This window comes from Podarcis raffonei, chromosome 6 (assembly GCF_027172205.1).
Source record: "Podarcis raffonei isolate rPodRaf1 chromosome 6, rPodRaf1.pri, whole genome shotgun sequence".
Lineage (NCBI taxonomy): Eukaryota > Metazoa > Chordata > Lepidosauria > Squamata > Lacertidae > Podarcis > Podarcis raffonei.
The window spans coordinates 22,403,542-22,428,877 of NC_070607.1; the positions used below are offsets into that span (position 1 = coordinate 22,403,542).

Sequence of the window (25,336 nt, forward strand, 5' to 3'; positions counted from 1 at the left end):
GCCTTGCTCTGGTCTTGTACACAACCACAGGGGTCAAATTTTGCAGCTCAAATGTGCAGTTCTGATCTTCCCAAGACGTGGCCCTGGGCTTGGAGAATTGCAAAAGAAAGCAAAAAACCCATACCACAAACAGAGTAAATACTTTAGTAAAAGACAATTAGCATCTGTAATGCAATGTTGTGGTGTGAATGCTTCTGTCCATTCCATCCTCTGCCTGAAGTTTTCACCCATCCCATCATTCTGTGGCTGGTGAGCATGCTCATTCTTCTTTAGATTGTTTTGGGTTATTATGGTTGTATTATATATATATATTATTCTTGCACACCTTGAACTTTCCCTAGGCAAGCAGGTGTCTCTGTCTTGTTTATTAGTAGCCTTGTTTTGGCTGCAGCCCTGTTGGCACTCACCAGCTGAGTTTACTGAGCTGTGCACACACAGCAATTGGTACAGTCTGCATCCGAGTGATGGCTTTCTATATGATGACTATGGTAGTGACTGAGAATGCACCGGAAAACCCATTGGCTGAGACTTTCATTGGGGCAATCTTCATCAAAAAGGAAAAAAGCCCACATCTGAAGGAGTTGGCCCTGGCTATCTTTTGGCTTGGTCAGTGTTCAAGTGCTAGAAGACCATGAGGTCCTCATAGTGTGGAAAGAAGGTGAAAGGCAAGGAAGAAGTTTGTGATGGAGAAGGGTCTTTACAGATGAAGGATGAGGGAGGAAATGAGAAAGAGGACCACTTGCTGCCTCATAGAAAGCCAGACTGTTGGTCCATGTAGCTCAGTTCTGTTAGCCATTTTCTGGAGCTTTCAGACAGGAGTTTTCCCAAGTCTGAACTAGAGTTGTCAGGATTGCAGCTGGGATCTTCTACAAGCAAAGAATAGGCACAACCACTAAGCTATGGCCATTCCCCATACGAGCCATTATAGTGGATAACTGAGATGGTATACTAAGGGGCTAATATACTAAGAGTCCTAGAGCCCACAAGCCAAATATTTACTTCTGCATTAATGCACAGAGTGGGATTGATGGTCCCCTTACGGGCACATTAATGAGCTCTAGAATCACCTGAGGCTTATGAATCTCACTAGATTGATGAGTCTTCGCTTTTCACCTTACAGCTGATGCACGAAAATTATAAGCATGGTCACTTGTTCTTCTGTACACCTATGTGACGTGTGAATCTGATTGACGTGATCTGAAGGCTTTGTGTAATACCAATTGAGGAAGTATTGAGTGGTATTAATTGACAAAATTATTATTTGACTATTAATAAACAAGAAAAAAGTGAGTATAGAAAAATCCTTGCTAATGACAGGCTGTCACACTGAGAATTAGGTCTATGCCTCATTAAGCTGCCAAAAATCTGGCGCAGATCTCTGTACATTTCAAACATCACTGCATAAACCAGAGAAATTCTGGTTTGACAAGGAATTCAGGATAACCATTGCTATGTTTTTATTTTATTTTATTTTATATTGAATACAGTGGGACTTACTTCTGAGTAGACAGTGTAAGGATCCCTTTAAAATAAAAGAATAAACACACCACATGTTTCCTTAAAAAATGGCTGGCTGCTAACACATTGTAGTGAAAGAATTTAAACTGGATTGGTTGCCTTTTCCTGCAAAATTATAGGAAGGGCTTTGTATGCCTTCATTTGGTGCCATTTTTAAGTGTTCTCTGAGACGAGGAGGGGAGGAGAAAGGAAAACCGGGACATTCTGGGATCAAATCAGAAACCGGGATGGCTTCTGTAATTCCAGGACTGTCCCTGGAAAATCCGGGCACTTGGAGGGTCTGACTGTGCCTTCAGACCTCAGTAAGGGCAGGATGCAAGAGGGGTGTGCAACTAGCAGGCATTTTATTTATTTTTAGCTATCATATTGGTGAACAGATTAGTAGCAGGACCGGCCTTTCCATGAGACAGACTGAGGTATCTGCCTCAGGTGGCAAATTCTGAGGGGCAAAAATGTGGCAAGAAATTTTGTGCCGTGTGATCTGTCCTGCAGCCCCCAAGCCAGCTTGCTGTTCTAGGGTGTAGTGAGAACTCTGCTTCATCACCTGTGCTGAAGTAAGATTTGGCGCACAGAATGAGGAACGCACCGTCCTGCCCTCTTTATCTCATTTATAGTATGGCAGCCGTGCAGCACACCATACTTTTCCAGGTTAAAAGGAATCCTACTCCTGCTCCTCATAATAATAATCTTTTGAATGACTGTGAGCCTCTCTCTCCCTCAGAAGCCTATTGAGGGGGAAATCTCAACATCGACTTTTGTAAATATTCCCTCTGTACTGTAAACTCAAATGTGCTGAACTGTGTCCAGACGAATCACATCTCAGAAGCTGGAGATGTGGGGAGGGGGGAGAGAGACCTATTTAGTCATGTCCCCTCCTGGCCTACTCAAAGTTGGATTGTTCCCCGTAGAATATATTCTCGTGAGCAGTCCAGTCTGCTTCGAAAAGGCCTCATAGCAAAGGCCCTTCAGTTCTTTGCTTGGAACGGTATCCCACAGCCTCATAAATCTCACAGCCTGACTGGAGATGGAGAAATTGCTCCCAAATGGGAGCTCTGCTGCATTTGTTTTGGCCGGATCCCAACTGCAAGGATTATGCAAAAGAAATAAAAGAGATGCTTTTAAATGAAATACTTTTGAGAAGAGAAGATCCAAGCGAAGCCTAGCCGTACTCTCTTGAGGAACTCTGTGCATCATTTTATTTTTATTTTTTACGATGCTAATTTGCTCCCCCCCTCCAAAGACTTGCTGACTTGCTAAATCTATGCTTCCTTTGAGACACAGATTGTATGAGGCACCGTTTTCATGTCTGGCATGCAGGATTTAGCTGTACCTGCAGGGCTGAAATCTGTAGAGATAATAAACTTTCTAGTTAGGAAAGCATTTTAGTGTGTTTCCCAGGGGCAATTAGAGTAATGAAACTCATAAATATTCCAGTAACCATTGATTTTGGTACAGTCCTTGAGAACTGACCTCTTCAATGCAGCTTTGCCTCAAATTATTTAACGTGATAAGGATTTTGCCTCAGAGTTGTGCCACCTGGAATAGCATGGAGGCAATCGGCTGAAAGGGCCCCTCTTTCAGAAACTTGCCTAAAGTCTGTGGCAAATACGAATAGGTGAATCCCATCAGTTTTGATCTAATTTTCGTTTGGTCTTACAAAAGTCTGCCTTATCTAGGACTTTGCATGCTGGATGACTTTATTCATAAATATGTCTTCCGGGGCAGTCCAGTCATGATTCAGTCAGAACCCAAATCTATTGCTAATTCCAGACATTTCCAAAATTCAGTAGCATCTGCTATTTGCAACTTTTCTTTCCAAATATGGTCAAACCATAACATTATAAGAAGTCTGTAAAATTGCTGGTATGTAATTCGAGTGACAGGGATATACCACAGGCGCATGTTGCCCTTTGCTGTTACTCATGTATCTTCACATTCCCCAAGCTGGTGCTGGCCAGATGTTTTGGACTACAACTCCTATCATCCCTGATCATTCCTGATGCTGGCAGGGTCTGATACGAGTTGTAGTCCAATCATGTGGAGGGCACCAGTTTGGAAAAGGCTGCCATAGACAGAAATAGCAGCTGTTTCTCCACCTAGGGTGATGGGTGGTTCAGTCTTGTTGAAGTCCGTGTAACTTCTGCACATCTTTGCTCATAAGTCTCTCCTGACCCATTTCCATATTAATCTGTCATTATTATTGTTGTTTCAAAACTGCACTAAAAATTGCATTCCGATATGTATGCAAAAATGTATTTTCTATCAAAATATGCATTTCTGCATGGATTTTGATACTTTTTGAGCCAAGAACTATGCCACAACACTCATAGAAGTGTGAAATCTGGTGGATAGCAGCACTGCAATCTCCAAATTACTCTGACATGTTTGGATCAGGTCGGTTAGCACTGGAATTTGCAAAGATTGGATACCTCAAGTATCCCTAATATGTGACCATTCCCCCACCATAGAAAATGGCAGAAAACAGAAGCATGCAACAATTAACTTAGAACATGCTTTATCGTTTATTTATTAATATGCTTGAATACTGGCAGTTATGTGGGCATTGCACAGTGTTGGACAGTAATATCATAAAGTGCAATGCAAAATATGCAAATGAAATTAAACTCAAGTTGAATGAAGCAATCGGGAAAATCACTTAAAATTCTACATCATCAACATCCAGCAAAGGCCACGGTGAACAAGATAGCCTTTAGGCATGCACTGATATTGTATCCAGGTCAGTACATGTCCTATTTCTGGGGTGTGTGGTGACGAGGTCATTCCAGAGTATGAATGGCATCACAGAAAAGACCCTTTTTCTAGTTGTTCCTAGAGGGATATCTGCAGCTTGTCGCACAGCCAGGAGGACCTCTGATCTTGATCTTAGAGTCCAGGTACAGGCAGCCTTATTATCACCCTCAAATTAAGCTTGTGTTTGTTGTCGTGCTTTCTCTCCACCATAACCATAATGTAAGGAGCAAGCACTCTGTGTGGATGTTCAGACATAACCCCCCCAAAAAAGAAATTACACTAATTGCATGCTGCAAGACAACTCTCCCCTCCCTCACATGCTGTCACATCTTAGAGTTGCCATACATCAGGGAAAACCCTGACATGTCCTGTTTTGGGGGGCCAACATACTCATCTGGGCAGATTTTTACATTTTAAAGGAAATGTCTGGGTTTGTTGTCTGTGCCACACCTCTTTCCCTGGCTCAGACTAGCAGTGGCGCAAGCTGTCCTCTTTTTATATATGGCAATCCTACCACACAGAGACTAGTATATAAAACCCATTTTGAATTGTTTAGCAAATCCACAACCTTTAAAAAAAACCTTATGTTAGATTGTGTTCTGTCTTAAGCATGTTTCTTATAAGAAACCTTTGCAAAAGCAAAGTCGAATTGAGAATTCAGAATATTTTCCCTCTTGCAAACCCAGAAAATAATGCACTTTCAAAGCGAGAGAGGATACTTTTTTCACTTGGCATATTCCCTACAGTTTAGTTTCTTTTGAAGTTATGAAGTGGTGCTCCCAAAATGAGGATTTAATGAAGAAACCAGTCCTTTCCATTGGGACTGCATGTTGATCAGGTTGTGTCATATAAATGTGCTTTTCTCTCTGGTAAAGAAAGCATGAGGTCACAATGGAAATATCGTGTTTCATCAAAGAATGCCAGGTTTTCTTCGTCCTGAAGTTTATATCAAAACACCCATCCATGTGCAATACTCATCAGGACTGGAGCCCTACTAGGAACACATACGTAGCCTTATTGTAACTTCAGATGTTCCCCCCCAAAAAGTGACAAGAGAGGAAATACGTTTCCACCGTTCTGATGTCATGTTAGAAAAGGAAATCGCATGGAGGGTTTATGCAAATTGTTTCTGCAGCTGGAACTGGGACAGTTCCCTCCCCTTCAACTGTATTATTGGGAGTTACGTGGGAAGCATTGTAAAACTTCCCTACAATTCCTGTCCAGGATTTCAAACCCAGTTTGGGGCAGTCTGCCACTTGTATCCAGACTGAGCCTGATGTGTCTTCAAGCCTTGGTGCTTAGCGACAACATTTCTGTGTGTCAGACCTTGATACCAAAGACTTGCTATGGATGGGGTTTTTTTGGCACACTACACTGCCACTGAGAAAGCAGGGAAGGATCCATTCCTGGCAAAAGAAAAAGGCTAAAGCTCGTCTAGAATCATAGACATAGAGTTGGAAAGGGACCATGAGGACCATTTAGTGATTCTAGTCCAACCCCCTGCAATGCAGGAATATGCAGCTGTCCCTTATGGTGATTGAGCCTGCAACTTTGGTGCTAACAGCACCATGCTCTAATCAACTGAGCTACCCATGAATGTGTCCAAGGATGTTGGGACCAAGGGAAATGCAAGTTTCCATGGCTCCCAACATTTCTGAATGCACCAGTCATGGACACAGTCTGAAGTGCTGGAGAGCCACTGCCATCAGTGTAGACAATGCTGAGCTAGGTGGACCAAGGGTCTGATTCAGTATAAGGAAGCTTCCCGCGTCTTTTTATTCAAAGATAGCACCATAGTGTTCTCCAAAAGTTGTGGACCCCATCTCCCAAGAGCCGCAGCCTGTGTGGTCAACCGTAAGAGATGATGGGAGCTGTAGGCTATATCATCACACTGGCCATCCCTGTTTTCAGTTCAACCTTGCCTGCAGTACCTGCTTAGAAATGCAATTTGTTTTAACTGAACATAGCGAGCCAGTGAAAGGAAAGCACATTTATTATTTCCTACCTTCCCGCTAAGTGCAAGTAAAAATGTCTTCCAAGGGAACTTTGTAATGAAAGTCACAGTGTAAATTAATCTTTAGTGTAGGTGTGAGTTAATTTAGAATATTTGTTAATTAATATAGCATAATAAATACTGAATTAAGATAAAAAATATAAATGTTCTAAATGTATTGTTAACTCACACCTGCAGTAAATATGGGAAAGAAGAAACAACCTTGCTGTAAACAGCTCTGAGCCCACAGGCTGGAGTGGGAAAGAAATCAGATCAATCAAATGAATACTAATTTTATCATGAATAATGAATATGGTCCTATCTCTTTCATATTTCTATCAACCTGGGAAACAGTTTTGGGCCCAGTTGTCACAAACACAGATGAGGTGGCAAACTTCATTCCAGACTCCACCTGAATTTCTATGGTTGAATGTTCCCCTCTGCAAACAAGCTCAACGTAGCAACAAAATCCCTGCACATAGACAACTAAAAGTTGGACTAGTTGGAGTAAGGCTAGGCTAGAACAGGTTCCTTTGACATCTAGTTTTCTATGGGCAACAGAGGCAGATTCAGGGGAGCACAACTGGTTTGGTCACACCGGGAGCAGAGCATTGGAGGCGCCACAACTGTTATGTAGAATGGAAGACGCGAGGCAAGGAGCATCGAATTTGGTGGTCGCACAGGGCACCATTGAAATTTGAAACCCCAAGATTTTCCACTGTAGACAGCATTCATTCATTCATCTGTCTTATGAATTCCAGCATGTGTGTCCTCCCACTTACAGCTAAATATGCCATCTCATCTGCTGAACCTCGGAATATGTGTGTGACATTTCAGAAGGTAGCTGCAAGCAGTGATCAACCATGGAGCTACTTGAGCCTTGGAATGTGCTCCTGCTGTTCCTCTACCCTTCCTTAAACAGTGGGACAGTTTGGCTGCATCAGTTCTCTTTCATTTGGAGCTGGGAAACCACAGAGTGCATAGTCTCGTTATCAAAGAAGAAAAACAAAAACAGCCTGTTTATTTAAAGATGTACAGGATGAGAAGGAATGGGAAGAGTAAAGCTGCCCGCCTGGGCAGATTTCAAAGTAATCCCCAGAAAAGTCTCAGTAGAGGTCTCAGAGTTCGGAAATGCAAACAAAAACTGCCTTTTGTGTGCGCACGCACACTTTCTCTCTCTCTTAAAAGCAAACTGCCTGTCATTGAGGAATCAGTTTCAGAATAGTATACAAAGAATTTAAAAATTACAAAAGCATTATGACATAAGCTATAACATAAAGCCAATGGATTGCTTTCAAACAATTTCTACTCACAGTAATAAGTGGACCTAAGTTAGCCATATCCATATTTCCACGAGTTTGTTCTGAAACCCTATCTGCACTATAAAGTTAAAACAGAATCATACCACTTCAAACAGTCATGGCTTCTCCCCAAAAATCTTGGGAAGTTTAATTTGCTTAAACTTTAATTTGCTTAATTAATTTGAGAGTTCTTAGGAGAGTCCCATTCCCTTTATAGAGCTACAATTCTCGGAGTGGTTAACCGTCAGTCCTTCTTTCCATGGAATTATGGGAATTGTAGCTCTATGAGGCAAAGAGAAGCTGATCAGGACAAATTCCTCAAGCATCCCTAGTTGAGATAATAATAATAATAATAATAATAATAATAATAATAATAATAATAAATTAATTAATTAATTTGCTATGGCAATTGCTTTTGCAAGGTGTGAAATAATCTGCATTACTTCAGAAATGTGAAGGAGAATTAACATGTTGATGACCTATAAGCTTTCTCTTGGGGCTTCTCTTTCGCCTGTACTCCCCACCCCACCCCAGTATAATTTCAGTCCATCTTGCATTAACAAAAAAAGGAAAAGGAAAGCAGGGAAGATCCCAGGGCTTGTTAGTTATTGACAACATTTGTAGACCACCCATTAACAAAACCTTATCCGGGTGGTGCAGAGAACTATTTTTTAAATAAAACACACACCCCATAAAATATAAAATACATGGACATAAAAAAAAAGAACTTTGACATCAAATCAGAAACAAATGTGGCTCCGGTTCCCTGGGCTAGGAAGCAGTTATTGTCTGCTGAATTCTGCTATACAGAATCACAAAGCAGCAGGCAGCTCAAAGTGGAATCAGAGGGTGTTGAGGGGAGCCCAGTGTCAGGCATGTGAATGTTTGATCCAAGGCCCTTGCTTCTGATAGATTGTTGTGGGATTTGTGTCACCATCTTAGCTGTAGGATTAGCCATTTTTCTTAACATAGTGTAATGCCAAAGGAGGGCAGTTGGCCCCTGCTGCATACAAATCCTCCTAAGGCTGTAGCCCTTTGCCTGAGCAACAGATTACCTGAGTTGTCTTCAAGTATAACTGCCTCATGAATAACCTGTAACTATCTTCTTACTCATTCTTAACATTTGCAGATGAATGGCTTGGATCCCCCCCCCCTCCACAACTCTCTTGACTCATCCTTGACACCCTTTACATTTTTGCTCAAGAGATCTTCACTGCTGACGCTTCACTCTAGACCTTCCCTTTGTCCCTAATGTGCACTTTTAATAGTTGTGTAGAAGAGAGAATTTCTACAGGTGTTGCTGTAACTCTGTCATACAAGCTTTCTTTCTTCTTCTTATACACAGCTATTAAAGGTGAAAGAGACCTGTCTTCTAGGGTTGGGATGATGGTCGTCTGAAAATATAGCTCAAGTGATGGCTTCTCAGCCTTTTGGCTAAGATCATGCAAAAATATTATCTGTGTTAATAGATTCTCTCTGGGTAGGAACATAATTTGGATTTTTGGGGGTGAGGAGAGGACTTTAGAGTTACTTTAGAATTAAAAAGATGGTGACTGGGCCACTGGGAATGGGGACCTGTTGTTGGCACTGCTACCACCTCTGGTGGTGATGGCATAAAGTTGAAGTTAAAAGTTGTTGTTTTTTTAAAATAAACTAACTTTGCTACCACTCCCTGTTCAAATGGGAGAAATACCACACACACCCCAAATTTGCAGCCTACACATGGATCATGTAATTCTGAAGGTCATTTGATTATTGCCATGCTGGCCATACATTTTGCTACTTCTGTGAGAATTGAGTGGGAACTAGTATTGGCTTCCTTGTGTCCAAATATTTTTCAATGGGACTATCGTCCGCAAAGGAAGCAATGTTACGGAATCGACAAAGTGCAGGATGTCTATCTTACCTAGCACAGATGAATCAGAACATTATTCTCTCAGATAGTGAACTCAAGCGGCAAATGCTGAAAGGATTGGGGACAAAATGGGACCCCTGTGAAACAACAGAGAGGTATGCTGTGAGAAATCCTGAGTTTTGCAGAAGTACATTTTGTTAAACAAAAAAACCCAAGGGAGCAAATCCTAAGTAAGTACTGAGCATGCTCTGTAGTCGCAGGTGGTTGAGAGTCAATTGAAAAAGAAAAGTTGTTCTCTGGTTGCTTTCATTTCTGCTGTAGGCTGGGAAATGGTGGGGATGCAGTGCAAATGCACTGGCAGAGCCAATCCAGTTCTCCCACTGGTGTGTTTGCACCGCACTGACCTTGCTTCTGCTGCTGCTGCTCTCCCAACCAGATATACAGAGGCTTGGAAAGCACAGGTGACTCACTCCATCATCTGCTGCTGCCTCGTTGGCAAGAATCCTGAGCAGAAACACTCCTGTTAAGGGTTGAGCATACGTTTTGTTGTTAAGTTAGATTTGTCACCAATATTAGTGATCTTGAAAATAGCTTATGTGAACGGCAGTTATTACTTTTGTACAGATGAGAATGTGAATCTTGATGAATCATGGCATTCCTAATAATGCCCAGTGAGTTCACAAACACTTTCTTTTGACCCAAATCCAACGCGCTAGACATTGGACCACATTGAACATCCATTAAACCGTGATGGCTTTGCACCAGTATCCTGAGATATTAGATTTCAGCAGCCCACTGAATTCTTTCCTAAAAGTGTTTACCAAGGACCGCTACACAAATTCAGAAAATAATGTGAAACGGAAGGAAAATTACAGCCACATTTTATCACGAGGACTTTATATTTCTGCTCCGTGAATAGAATGTGCAACCATAAATGCAGCCTTGTTTTAGTGACCTTACATTTTGTTGAAATGTCAAAGGCAACATCCTAGAAGAACTAAAATATTTTCCAGTTGATCGTGTATGATGCAATTCAACCCGCTAAATATACTTGCTTTTTATATGTGCCTTTGCAGTTTCTCATTCATGAATGACGGGCTTTTCAAACTGTGCCTTTGGCAATGCTTAGCATAAATATCAATTTACTCACTGTCTGTGTGCCTTTTTTTAAAAAAAATCTAGCATACTTGGCACAGTTTTTTTGATTCAGTCAATGTTTCTGTTTGTTTTGTGGTCTCTGAAGAACTTTTTCTAACCTGCCCTTAGCAATTGAATTAGCCACAGGATTGGCACAGTCCAGAGCAGTCACTAATTTTGCTGTCAGACTGATCCTATCATTATTTTTAACTAAATAGAAATATTATTAAATGGTGTGCAGTCCTATTTTAAATGCTGAGTAACTGATCGGCTGAGTGCTAGAAATAAATAATAATGCCTGTCACTTAGCTCAATGGTATAGTGCCTGCTTTGCAAGCATGCAGAAGATTGTGAGTTCAATACCTGGCATCTCCCGTAAAAATAAATACATGAAAAAAATCAAGAGATGGAATAGATCTCTGTCTGGAACCTTGAAGAAATGCAACTAGTCAAGATAGAGAACAATACTGGCCTTGGACAAACAGCTTGACCTGAAACAAGGCAACTTCTAACGTAATTGTGGGATATCCAGCCTCATATAACCAACATGCTTAAGTCTAATTAATGCATGGAAGGGGTTAAGACCATAGAGTGGGCTGTCCTGCCAGGCTTAGCTACAGTAGGCCATTCCCCCTCACTTTAGGAAGAAGGGTTATTAAGCCTTTGTTTTCCCATTCCACCATATTAAGTCCTGCAAATAAGGAGGTCTGGTCTAGTTGTTCCGAGCTCAGGCCATGTGTCTTACAAGCCATCTTTGTATTTCTATACAAATAATTTAGAATTTAGGCACATTTATAAAAAGATAGGGGACGCGGGTTGTGCTGTGGGTTAAACTACAGAGCCTAGGACTTGCCGATCAGAAGGTCGGTGGTTCGAATCCCCACAACGGGGTGAGCTCCTGTTGTTCAGTCCCTGCTCCTGCCAACCTAGTAGTTCGAAAGCACGTCAAAGTGCAAGTAGATAAATAGCTACCACTCCGGCGGGAAGGTAAACGGCGTTTCCGTGCACTGCTCTGGTTCGCCAGAAGCGGCTTAGTCATGCTGGCCACATGACCCAGAAGCTGTCTGTGAACAAACGCCGGCTCCTTCGGCCTATAGAGTGAGATGAGTGCGCAACCCCAAAGTCGGTCATGACTGGACCTAATGGTCAGGGGTTCCTTTACCTTTACCTATAAAAAGATAATTAAAAAGCAATGTATCAAAAGAGAAAAAGAATAAAGAAAAAGAAAATATCTTTAAAAATACGATCCTTACAAAACACAATTCTATAGAAGAGAGAGAGAGAGAAACAGAGACCCATTATCACATTTATTTCTCCCAATTACCCACCCTGAGAGATAGCTGAGGGAGGTGATTTTAACCAGGTGTTTCCATGCACAACATCCACATTCTTAGCTGCTGCATTACAGCAGCTGTGAAATTCAGAGGAATTACTCTGAAACACAAACCTTGTTCAAATGTCCAGCTACTGCCAAACCCAGCCACCAGGGGTGATGCTTTGGGATGCTTGGAGCTAAGGCCAAACCTCTGCCCTCTATTTTGTTTTAAGCTGGGACATTTTTAAGAAGGGCACCAGCAAGACTAGTCAAAATCTGGACCGATTGCAATCTAAGCCTTTCAGTAGAAAGTCTTTACAATTTGATTGCATAATTTAGAATATCTGACCCCAACCATAAAAAGTACTATATCTGTTTGTCACACTTAAATGCTTTTCTCCATCATAAAACGATTGTAGTGTACTCAATGTAGTTTTCGTCAGTGACAAATTTTCATTCATTTTTGTTTGTTTGCCCAGAGAAGCACATGAATGCGTGCAATTGAACCTCTTTGGCTGACTAGTCAGAGGAGACAGACATTGAGGTGTTACATTCCTCTGCAGACACAACCTATTTGTTCTCTATCAATAGAGCTTTCAGAGAGGCTGCGACACAAGAGGAACTATTTCTTATGGAGTTGTGCTTTTCAAAAATCACCTTCAGGGAAATGTGCCGTGTGTAAAGACGTCTCCTTTGCATATTTTAATTTGACATTGAAACTCTCGGACCTATGCATTATAATTTGTTAAGTACCATCGAAGAGCATGGCGGGGAGAGATGCATTTTCCTCTTATGATTTTATTTAGGGTTGATAGATTCTGATTTCATTACATCTTGACTTGGTAGATGGTTGGCAGGTTTTGGCCAGTTTTATAATATCTGTGGGCCCATATAGCTTTAGCTGCCTGTTCCTTGGGACCATAAAAAGGTGACAAGTCTTTTTGGGCTAGACTTCAGACTCTATAGGCAGGCTTGTGACAGTATTTAGGCCCCAGGGCAAATGCCACAACTACCACCCTCATTATAAGTACAATCATCTTATAGCTACAACTGCTCAACATTTATTATATACTAGCAAGACAGGGCATGCCAAAATTTATCAGCAAGGCTTCTGAGCCTTTAACAGTAAAGCAGCAGGCAGAAATTCCACAGGCAAATGATTTCATAGAATCATAGGCTTGTCGAGTTTGAAGGGCCCTGAGGGAAACAATAAGCTGCTGTACACAGGAATGTGCCTCTGTGCTAAATGGTCTCTCACCTGAGTTGCAGGTGGACTTTGGCTGCAGCCCAGCCCAGCTTTCCCCTTTGGGGCACAGTATAGACCATTTCCCCTTGTGGCTGGTCATTGGAATCCTTTTCAACCAGCTGTGGGGGCTTGTGGGATTGCCTATCAAAACTTTTATTTAAAACCAGCCAATCATGGCAGTTGAAGTGGGCAGGGCAAGAGTGGCAGACTGGAATGGAGAAGTCTTCACTCTAGTCTGCCTCCAGAATATTGTGTGGGTATCTCACCTAAGATTCCCAACAGTACAGTATCCCAGCCATGCAAAATATCAAGAGATTTCTATGCATGCACATATCTCCATCCAAGCTGATTTCTGCCTAAAGCACATTCTCAATTGACAGAGTGCAACCGTGAGGCCAAGACTTGTCAACATTTCATGAACTTAATGTGCTATCCCCAAAAGATGATCCCAAATCAGATGAACTCGTGGAGATTAAAGGGTGAAGCAAGTGAGCTCAATCCACAATCCACACGTCAGGTCTACATCAATAAAAAAATGACTTATGAATTATGTTCATTTCTAATTTTGTGGACATATTTTGTGGATAATTGGGTGGTGCTGTTTCAGAGTGTGGCATTCCATTTTGATAATAGTGACAGGGTATTCACTGTTGGACGTCAACATGGTTTTAAAAAGCATTCTGTATTTGAATAAAATTAAATCAGTTGCACACACACACATCTGTGAGCCTTCCCAGTGTTTTCCTCACATAAATGTTTATTTATGCAGCATTTATTTAAAATGCAGCTTGATAATTAACTCTGGGGAAAGTGTTCTGTTTTATTTTTTGCCTGGGAATTAACAATATGCGCATTAGAGTAAAATTGCTGAATTATTGAAAAATAATCTATATTTTCTTTTTAGAAATGCAAGCTTTCTTACATAGTCATTGCATTTTATGAAAAGCAAGAGATATCGACATAGTACATTTTAAACATTTGCCCTCCAGTTTCTTAACCAGGGTTAACTAAGGCTCTCTATCTGTGCTCACTGACTCCCACCCCACCCCTTCCATTGAGTCCCCATCACATGTTGGAGGGACAATTTCGGAAGTTGAGAAGCCATGGTGGAGGCTCCTTGCTTCATTCTGAAAGCTGATCACACAGAGTTCTTAATGAGGCAAGGAGCCTTCATGGGTACAGGAGACTCCCATCTTCAGATGTTCCCCTTCCAAAACATGGAAAGGTGCAGTGGAGGAGGTGGTGCCAGGCCAGCAAACCTAGGGTTGCCATACGCAGAATTTTCCGGACATTCCCAGGAGTCAGCCATTGGAAACAATGTCCGGGCATCAACAACTCTGGGCGAAAGCTCAACAACTTTGGGCCAAAAAAGTTTGTTTCCAGATTTTTGAAATACAGCAACCCTAAGCAAACCCAATCTGTGCTCCCTCTTCTTGTGATTGGAATAGCATGACACTGAATAGAGTTATTATGTGTGTGAGGATTCACACTGCAATCCTCTACCTGCAGTCTGAAGTGATTTTCTGCCATCTCCCTTATTACACCCAATTTAAGTCTTCTGGACATGCATCATGAATTGAAACATCCCACTTGGTCCACTCTCCCTTTTGCCTGCACTGCTAGGATGTCATATAACTTTGTTGGCATGCTAGCACTGCCTTAGAGGCTGCTATTCCAATTTAAATGTTTGCCCTCCCCACTGAGTAATGACTTGTCTGTTGCATACCCAGTATCATTTTTATTGACCCTTCTTAGTGGTGGGAACTGAAGGACATTTTTGACAATATGTTTCTTACAGGTAGTCAATAGGACCCGCCAGCTAACTAACACCAGTAAAGAAACATAAGAAAAACTTTTCAATGCATTACCACAGGTGTTCTATGTAACTAAATATTGGCCAATTCTAAACCAGGTCATAAACCACCATCCTTTGGTTGCATTGCTGTAAAAGCAGGACTTTTTTTTTCATCTGGAACTTTCCGGAACTCAGATCCGGTACCTCTCAGGTGTGCGCCATTGCCATTCTAAGAGGTATTCATGGTGAGTTCCGGCGCCTCTTTTTCTAGAAAAAATAGCACTGATTAAAGATAACATTTTTATGCAACTATTCCTTGCTTTTTCATTACCTTCATATTTATTTTATATAAATCTGAAAGAAAATAAGAAAATAAGGAGATCTCGCTAATAGAAGTTTGGTGCTTTACTTCTCTCAACTTTTTCTTCCAAGTGAGTAAAAGAGCTTTCCATGACTGCTAATATAGTTTGCGGCCACTAACACAGCCACGCCTGATATGTTTCCTTTCACAATTTAGTATGGAACTGAAGATTTAATTGAATATGACTATGACTATGGAGATCCAGATTATAAAGATTATAAAGACCTTGACTCTGTAACAGAGGGACCCCCACTGTACGACGAGATTGTCACACAGACTGAGGTAACGGCATGTGCTGTGTGTGTTGTGTGACGTCCCTGTCATCTCCCTTGTGGTCTTGTCATGTGGTGTCTTGTGTTAGCTAAGCCTTTTGTTCCTTTTCACCTCTTGCCTTCCTGTTTGTCCCTAAATCTCATTTTAATTCAACAGTGGAAGAGCAGAAGACCACCAGCAATTGCCTGCCTATTTATTTGTTTGTTTTAAGCCTTTTGACTTACTCTGCTTCCTTTCCTACCTCACTGCTGTTCCCTTTTCATTCATTTATGTTTTCCCATTCCATCTTTCAACACCTTTTTTCAGAAAAAGAAAAAAGCCCCAAAGAAGAAGAGGACAGTGGCTGCTAACTCAAAGAGCAACTCCCCAAAGTTCACACTCAAAAAATATGAATCATTTTCATCCAAGAAGAAGAAAAGCTATCAAGCCTCAGCAAAAAGCAAACTAGGGGTAAAGGTAGCCAAAAAATAATCAAGATCTTTCCTCGACCAAGCCTGGAAGATCTGTGATGTTGAGAAATGAGTAGCTTGCCTCTAACCCCCAGTAGATGAATTCACCTTTGGCTAATACCACAACCCAATTGAACTGAGATTCCTCCTGCCCATTTGCCTTACTCTTTTGTGGTTAATGTCCTGTGTTCTCTTTCCTCTCAGGCCAACATTGTCGATGAATATAATGAATATAATGTGGCTGAAACTGACTATGGGACCTCTGAGGGCTACCAGACTGAGACTCCAAGCCGAACGACGGGACCAAATGAGGTAATGAGGAATGGAAAAGTATACAGGCAAGGATACTTCAAAAGATCTTAGTCAATAACTTTTACCAAGTCGTAATTGGTTGCCCTCATTTAGTCTTATGAGCGATCCTCTAAAGACCAAAGTGGCTTGTGTCACGTTTCTGAAATGCAGTTTTACTCCAATATCTGGCATTTTGCCTTTCCAGTTCTGCTTGAGAAATAACACCTAGAGATTGCAAAAAAGAAGCTCTCAGAGTTTAATCATATACATGTTTTGATGTTGTGCAGTATTCACCCAACACAAACCTGACACAAGATCTTGCCCATATTTGTGATTTCCCTGGTGTGAGGATGAAAGGAAGAGTTAGTTTATTGTCTGTTGGCATTGGAAGGGAGAGAGGCATAGCTCAAACAAGGCCAATTATTTAAAGGAAAAGAATTCAGTGACAGGATGGTGAGTGGAGGTAGAGAAAGGTCATAAGCAGGTGGCCTTGAACTTGGTCTTCGATTCCCTACCCTACTGATAATGCTTTTAACTCTATCATCCATAATTTCCAAAGCCCCAACGTAAATATAGTCATGCACAACAAAGTGTACTCTTCCAAGATGGTGGCCAGGATGCATTATCCTACACACATAGCACTGTGAATGGAAACATGCACCTCATTCATGCCATATAGTGAATGGGGATGAATTGGATGCATGAATTGCCATCTGGATCAACCACACAGTGTGGATGAGCATCCATATGCAGATCCATCCATACCTGGTCAGTTCCCATTGGCTCCCAATATGCTTTCATATGTAGATCTCTTTTACTAGAGTGGGAGGTCTGTGTCTACTCCGCAGAATCATGTTGCATTGCAAAGATGTACCTTAGGATTTCAAATACGCCTTTTCTTTTGATCCTGAATGGAAAGGTTTATTGGAAATTGTCCAAAACTGTCCTTCATTTTCTGTTGAAATTTGGAGTGTGCAATCAACTGACATTTATGAATGTGGATATTTTGCTTCGTAAATATCAACTTGCTATAAAACCATGGTTTTCCAAAGGTTTTGCATTATACTGCAAGTTATTTGCTGCTCTTGTAAACAATTTCATGTTTCAAGTACATAATGACAAAATGCAAAGGTTATTACTTTGGAAAGTGCATTAAAATGCTTTCATAAAACAAAAACCAATGTTTGTGTTTGTGTGTGCGTGTGTATGTGTTTCTGCATGCACAAACATATATACACACATTCATAACAGACAAACATACTTTTAGCTAGCGAGGCACAGTATTTTTTTCTAAAAAAAGAAAGAAATAGATTTCAGTCAGCATGCAATGCTTTTAATATGTACAAAATCCTGTTATCTTGGTAGAGGCAAAATCCAAGCAGTTTCAAAATGTACTTCGAAGAAATATTGAGATTTTCTATTATTAAATCCATGCATTGACACCTTGTGTATGTATCAGTAGGCAAATGGAGTGACTAACTTGTGGCTTCTCCTGTTAATTACATCTCCTGTTGATTACATCAGTGAAATAAACAACGCCATCCTTTTTTGTGGAGCCTCCATTTAGATAAATGAGAGTTGTATGAAAGCACAGTGGGTCCCACTGCTGCTTTGAAATATATGGAGACTGGAAAGTTTCCATTTCCTATTACGCCTTATGTCTTCTACCCAGCAACACATCTGTAGTTTTCTATACCTCCCGTTCATTTCCCCAAAGGCTTCACATAGGAAGTTCTTCAAATGGATTGTTTGCCTTCCAAAACATTTCTATATCCCTAACCATGACCCAAACCTGTTGCCTCCATAGTTGGGTCTTTTTTTTTTGTGGGCTGGGCATCTTGAAGAAAATGCTATTCAGATAATGCTGGTGCATAAAAGCTAACTGCTTGGTTTCACACAGTTGTCATAACAGAGAAAAGAAAGGAAGTCCTGAGCCTTCAAGATGTATTGAACGTTACATGTAGAAACATTGTAAACCATTTTCTGTCTGTGAGACACATACACTTTTAAGTGTACAAACAACGCAATGCTACAAAATAGCATTTATTAGAAATATTTCTTTTTTCTGTTCTCTTGTTTTAAAATTTCCATGAGATAGTAGCGTTCATCATATGTTAGCAAATGAAATCTTCGCACATTAAAACCAGAAAGTTATTTAACCACATATGATTAATCTGCGGCTTTTTGTGCTTTCCCCTTTAATTTGTACTCCAGGGGTTGTATTGCATCCAGTGGTGTTGGTCAGCTGACTGCAAGACTTTTTAATAATAATAATAATAATAATAATAATAATAATAATAATTTATTATTTATACCCCGCCCACCTGGCTGAGTTTCTCCAGACACTCTGGGCGGCTCCCAATCGAGTGTTAAAAACAATACAGCATTAAATATTAAATACTTCCCTGAACAGGGCTGCCTTCAGATGTCTTTTAAAAATAGGATAGCTGCTTATTTCCTTGACGTCTGATGGGAGGGCATTCTACGGGGCGGGCACCACTAGCGAGAAGGCCCTCTGCCTGGTTCCCTGTAACTTGGCTTCTCGCAGTGAGGGAACCGCCAGAAGGCCCTCGGCGCTGGATCTCAGTGTGCAGGCAGAACGATGGGGGTGGAGACACTCCTTCAGGTATACAGGACCAAGGGAAGGGGAGGGAATCAGTTCCTGGCTTTACTTCCTCCCTCTGAAGTGGAATAGGGAAGGGAGCAATTTTCAGTGATGTCCCTCTTCCCTCCCGCACATAGTCCTCCAGGGCACATTAAAATGGGTGTGGTTAGTGGGTGAGGTCATAGGAAGGAGAGAAGTCTCTGAAAATTGCTTTTCTCTCTGTTCCACTGATGGAAGCCTTTCTGTTAACTGAGTAACACCATTGGATGCAAACCCTCATGTATTTTTCAACAGTGAGGCTGATGCTAAAAAGTGTGTGAAGCCAAGTATGAAAACTTTGATGTACCTAGCATAAAGATGTCATATTACAGTGTTAGCGTCTGTGCTTTGGCATATACTGCAAAATCAGTGAGTGAAAGTCTGGATTGATGGTCATACTGAGCTGAATATTTCTAAATAGTTCAGTGGAACCAGGGTTTCATTTAACGGTTTTGCACATGAAATAATAATAATAATGAATGTTTATGAAAGCATTGATTTCATTGCACACAGGTATGTGCATTGGGTGATCTTTTAATACCCCTGAAACTCTGGCTTCCCAGTCTTTCAGGAGCAAATTAAAAGATTCCAGCGCTCTTGTGTTATTTCACCAGCCATTACATTCAAATCTACTGAATGCTTATATTGCTTTACTAACAGTAATCCACATATTCATCCTATTCCCAAAACCTTTGCTGCTTATGTGAATAGCAAAATCCTGTTGAAGAAGTATTTGCTGAAGAATACGTAACAGGAGAGGAGTATAACTCTGAGACTAAAAAAACTGAGGAAACAGATTATGGAAACAGAGGAGTAGACCACAGTGAATCTGAAGTTGTGGTAGATGGAGAAGTAGGCGAATATGATTTTTATGAATATAAAGAATATGAAGAGAAGCCAACCAACCCTGCTAACGAGGAGTTTGGGCCTGGTGTTCCAGCAGAGACCGATATCACAGAAACAAGCGTAAGTTGGGGATATCCAAGCTGCTCTTTAACTGTGGCAAGTGGTTCGTAGCAAAACATAGCTGTCTGCATTTTCTGACAGTGGTGGTTAAACCTTTTCAGGCCAACATTTGCACTGACCCATGGGCAGCCCCATGGGACCCACATGTGAGAGTGAGTATGGCTGAAGCGGGTATAGCCTTTTATTTTATTTTATTAAGGACACATTTTAGGTGTGGAGGAATCACAGAGTCACAGAGGGAGACCCATGGGAGTGGTTAGTTTGAACTAGTTAAAAAATCAAAACAAGATTTGAGGGCATTGTGGGGACAAAAAAATAGTTTGCCATCGCGGTGCAGTACCTATAGAAATATTATCCCTTGCCCCCTTAAAAATACATATTAATTGGTTTTGAACAATTAGGAGGGGTACAAAAAACCTATAGGCAACATGACACCTCTGTGTGGTGGGTGTAGGGCCATGATTCCCAGCATGGGGCACACGCCCCACAGGGGGGCAATTTGATTTTTAAGGGGGGCAATTTGGGAATGAGTTATTAACAGTGAATGGCCTTTTAGGCTTCCTCCACATGAACAGGTGTTCACTTTTTGAATAATAAGAATTATTATTGTCATGGGGGGCCATCAGGATTTTAGAGATGCTTAGGTGGGGCGTGGCCAAAAAAAGGTTGGGAACCACTGGTGTAGGGACTTTATTGGCAGTTTATACAGTGGGGAGGGGGTGTTGCATGTGTAGATGCTTCATAAAAATGAAACAAGTATTTACGGGACCGCCTCTCCTGGTTATGCCCCACTGATGACCTTAAGGTCCATGAATAATCATAGTTTAGAGGTCCCGGGCCCTAAGGAAGTCCAGATTATCCTCCACCAGGGCCAGGGCTTCTCAGTGATGGCTCCGACCTGGTGGAATGCTCTGTCCCATGAGACCAGGGCCCTGCAGGATTTAACTTCCTTCTGCAGGGCCTGTAAGACAGGGCTATTCCACCTGGCTTTCAATTTGAACTTAGCCTGATCTTTTATTCCCCTTCCTTCCCTCCTTCTCCCCTTTTTATGAAGATTACCCACTCTGGGATCCCACAGCTAATTCTCCCCTGGTCTCCTCACTGGCCCAAATAGAACTAGTTTAGCCGGCTAGCCCTGGTAATCATCTAATGTTTATTGGATGGATTTTCCCCCCAAATTGATTTTTGAATTCTGAATTTATTGTTATTCACGTTTTATACTGTATTTTATGCTGTTTTTTGTTGCATCAATTAAATGTTTTAAATTTGTTGTTAGCCACCCTGAGTCCAGTTTTCTGAACTGGGAAGGGCAGGGTATAAATAAAAAAATATTATTATTATTAATACCTTATGGTTACACTCATACAACTCATCTCAAGACTTAGGAATTTGTTGCCAGGACAGAGTGACAAGATCCAGATTGGTACCAACTGTCATGAACTTTTCTTCCTTTCCCTTAAACTTGAGAATTCCTCCTTCACACCACACAATAATTGTGTTACCAGTCTTCGCTTCCTATGTCCAGTTAACCTGAGGGCCAACTAAACCAGAAAGGAGTCGTGAGGTTCCAGAAGCAATAATGTTCACTAAGATTTCAGATTGAAGTAGAGGAGGAGGCAAACCTCATCCTAGTCAGTTTCCATATATCTCATTGAGGAGGCCCACTAAAACAAGGATGGGAAAACTGTGTGTGTGGACTCCATCTCCTGTCATTCCCACCCAGCATGGTCAATGACCATGGATGATGGGAATTGCATCCTTACATTAAAGGAGCCCTCAATAAGTTTTGTCTTCAAATCCCACCCTCTGACCTAAAAACAGCTTGGCACCTACAGTCCTATTTGCAATATTATCTACATCTTGTAACTGATCTGTTCTCAGTCAAGGCTGTCATATGGAAGACAGCCAAGGCCCAAAGCAATTTTTTTCTTTGAATTCATGGAACAATCCTGGGGTGAGGCGGAGGGGGTGGGGTTTAAAAAATAAAGAACTTCTACTCATGTTTAATCTGTTCGAGATAAACAAGCAGCCTTCTCAATTATGTTTGCAGGAATGAAAAAAAATGGCAGATTGCCATTTGTAAGGGAATATAGTTGCTTGGATATCTAAATAAATAAATAAATTGGTGGCTACAGCTCTTCATTTGCACCACAAGATCTTGTCCTGAACTTGTAAGCGTATATTTCAGTTTAGTCAAAGACAGGACAAAAGCCAGTGTTAGTTCTACTCATAGAAGACCCATTGAAAATAATAGACATGACTAACTCGAAACAGGTTTGCAGGTTCCTGCTCTCCTCCTCCTCCTCCTCCTCCACAACTGCCAGACAAAAGCCATAGCCCATGGGAACTGTAACTTCACTCACACTATTTTCTGGTGTCAAGTTTTCATCTGGAGATATATGCGGGCAATCTAAACATCATTTGACACATTTAAAATCCATTCTGACCCACGTTGGAAACTAATCTCAGCCTTGGTTTGTGAAGGTATAATGCAGGAAATAACCAATGCAGCTGTGGTGAGAATTGAGCACTTTCAGAGTCCTCCAACATATTTATTTTTGGGCTCATGATCCAAATCCTCATGCTCATCTCCACAATGCCACACAATGGATGCTCACCGTTTTCCCAGTGGGCATCAGTTGCAGACCATTGCTCTCCGCCTCCTTCCCAACAGTCAATAGGGAATTCCCCCCAGCTTTTGTGGCCATGGGGATGTGACTGCCTGGCCAGTGAGCCAGGTTCAAATGGGCCAATCAGAGCCCAAGTTATGGGGCCCAAGTTGCTGGATGGATGGGCACTGGCCACTGTCATGACTGGCCGGGCAGGCCTATCTCCAGATAAAGAGCTGCAAATTCTGGCAATATCAAAAGAGCACTGCATGCTCCTGCCTTCACTGTAGCAGGGGACTTTGGGCCTGACATACATTCTAATATATTTGCCTCTCGGTATCTTCCCTCCACAGGTGAATGGCCATGGAGCCTATGGGGAAAAAGGACAGAAGGGCGAAGCAGCTGTGATTGAACCTGTGAGTATTTTAGAAGTGAGCAACTGTGACGTTCCATGGGTCGGTTTCCACCTGCATGTTCAGCTCTTGATCAAGTAGTGAGTTTGTTGGGTGCGAATAGGGCACAAAGTCCTTTTAAAAAAACATCCTGGCCTTTTACATCTGATAGTTTTATCTCAGAACGCAATCTTATGCACTGGGGAAAGGCCATAGAGCACATGTGTTGCATGCTGAAGTTCCCCTGGTCTTTTGAGTGAAATCATTGCTGATAACCCTTCCCCAACCTGGTGCCCCTCAGATGTTTTGCACTGCAAATCTCATCATTCCTAGCCATTGCCCGTGCTGGCTTGGATTGATGGAAGCTGGATCTCAAAATTCCCGGAGGACCTCAAATTGAAGAAAGGTGATGTAAGGAGTATTGAGCTACATGGGTCAGTGGTCTGGCTCAGTAGAAGGCAGGTTTCTGTGTTATTTTCAGAAATAAACCATGCAGAGTTCAGCAGGACTTAACTTCCTGTGCAAGCTTAAAAGGTAAAGGGTAAAGGGACCCCTGACCATTAGCTCCAGTCGTGACCGACTCTGGGGCTGTGGCGCTCATCTCGCTTTATTGGCCGAGGGAGCCGACGTACAGCTTCTGGGTCATGTGGCCAGCATGACTAAGCCTCTTCTGACAAACCAGAGCAGCACACGGAAACGCCGTTTACCTTCCCACCAAAGCGGTACCTATTTATCTACTTGCACTTTGACGTGCTTTCGAACTGCTAGGTTGGCAGGAGCAGGGACCGAGCAACAGGAGCTCACCCCTTCGTGGGGATTTGAACCGCCAACCTTCCGATCAGCAAGCCCTAGGCTCAGTGGTTTAGACCTCAGCACCACCCACGTCCTGTGCAAGCTTACTTGGAAGTAACTCCCTCTGTCTGGGTATGAGTGCTCCATTGCTGTTTCAAGCTGCAGGATCCACATGAGAATGCTGGAAAATGCTGTAGTTTTCAGTATTTTCCCAGCTCAGTGGTTTTACAGGAGGCACTGTAGGCTACAGGCCCCTATCTTGGCATTAATAGGCACTCCACCCAAACAGGCAAGCCTTTAAAATATTAGAGCTCCATTGCTGCTGCCACCTTTCCCAGCCACTGGGACCCCCTTCTTGGCAAGGCATGTTTTTAGGAAGGTGCAAGCCCATCTTGAATTCTGAGGAAGGCTTGGCTTTGCCTCTGTTCCATCGCCCCTCCAAACTGAGTTCACTTTCAAATCCACCACCCCTCTTAATTCTAAATGATGGCTCCATGGCTAGCCAGGAGCTGGCCTTCTGCAGCATCTCCCACAGAAGAAGTATGAATAGATTTGTACTGGTGACAGATGATGATGGTGCAGCTGAAACAGCAGTCGAGTCAGAAGCCAGAGATGAAACATGCTGTCAATAATAAGGGAAGACATTTGCACGAAAGTGTCCCGCAGAACGTCTGGGTCTCCTAGCTATTGTAAGCCCTATACTGTGACACATGCAAAGTCGCTCCCTAGCAGTGTGAGGAAGGCAATGCAAACACAACTACTCTAAACCAACACAACTGTGAGTATAAGGCAGCTTCTGAAGCAACACAAAATACTACTGAAGCAATAAGTGTCTAGTTGCGGTTCAGTTTCTGCAAGAAAGATTTTCAAAGCCCAAAGGATGTCCACAAAGCAGCTCCTTCAACAGTTTCGTGCCTGCAGTATTTTCTCCAAATCTGCAAAGCGATTGAGGCTGCAAATCTGTACATACTTAGCAGGCAGAGAGTCCCATTAAGCTCAACAAGCCTTATTTCTGAGTAAATAGAGGGGCACTACTACAAATCACTCAGACTTGTGGACTGATCCCATAAGTAAGTCCCAGAGGCAACTGTTGATAGGATTTCTGTCCGATAATAACCTACCTTGCACTTAGCATAACTTATTTTTAAATACACATGCATAGTAGATAGCTATTGACACATTACAAACAATTGTATACAGGCAGAAATGCAACAGAGGTAGCTTTCTGCATGGTTACACTTTGTGTATGAAAATGCTGAACCTGTTGGATTCCTGTCTGTTGTGACAGCTTCTGAAGGCAGATGACGTACCAGAAAAAAAGGCCCATGATGGATAACAGGAGGTCTCAGTAAAAACAGCTCATCCCATGGCAAAACTGTCCTGGAGTGTGTCACTTAAAACCGCAGGGGGTAAAGTGCATGACTGAATGCCTATATAAAGGGGGAAAACCCTTATGTATAGAAACCAAGAGATCAAGGGAATAAGATTGTGGCCTTCCCTTCCCTAACAGAGTTGTTTTCTATATGAATGTTGGTTTCCATGCTGAAGCTTTCAGTCATGCAACCCATTTCCTACCATTTTGATGCAGTACACTCCAACAACAGATTGGCCATGCAGGGAGTTGTTTGTTTGAATATGCTATCATACA

General features: G+C 41.9%; 1 protein-coding gene across 4 annotated transcripts in view; it reads left to right on the forward strand.

Annotated features, from left to right (window-relative positions):
* Window positions 1-25,336, forward strand: part of COL11A1 (collagen type XI alpha 1 chain) — a 255,976-nt gene that overhangs the window by 80,552 nt on the left and 150,088 nt on the right. The window contains exons 6-10 of one of the 4 annotated variants that reach the window (XM_053391592.1): window positions 15,429-15,554; window positions 15,852-15,995; window positions 16,199-16,306; window positions 19,641-19,895; window positions 22,858-22,920. In XM_053391592.1, coding sequence (XP_053247567.1) covers window positions 15,429-15,554; window positions 15,852-15,995; window positions 16,199-16,306; window positions 19,641-19,895; window positions 22,858-22,920 — 696 coding nt within the window. The remainder of the gene's footprint in view (window positions 1-15,428; window positions 15,555-15,851; window positions 15,996-16,198; window positions 16,307-19,640; window positions 19,896-22,857; window positions 22,921-25,336) is intronic. The other 3 variants (XM_053391595.1, XM_053391593.1, XM_053391594.1) reach the window with 3 other exon arrangements.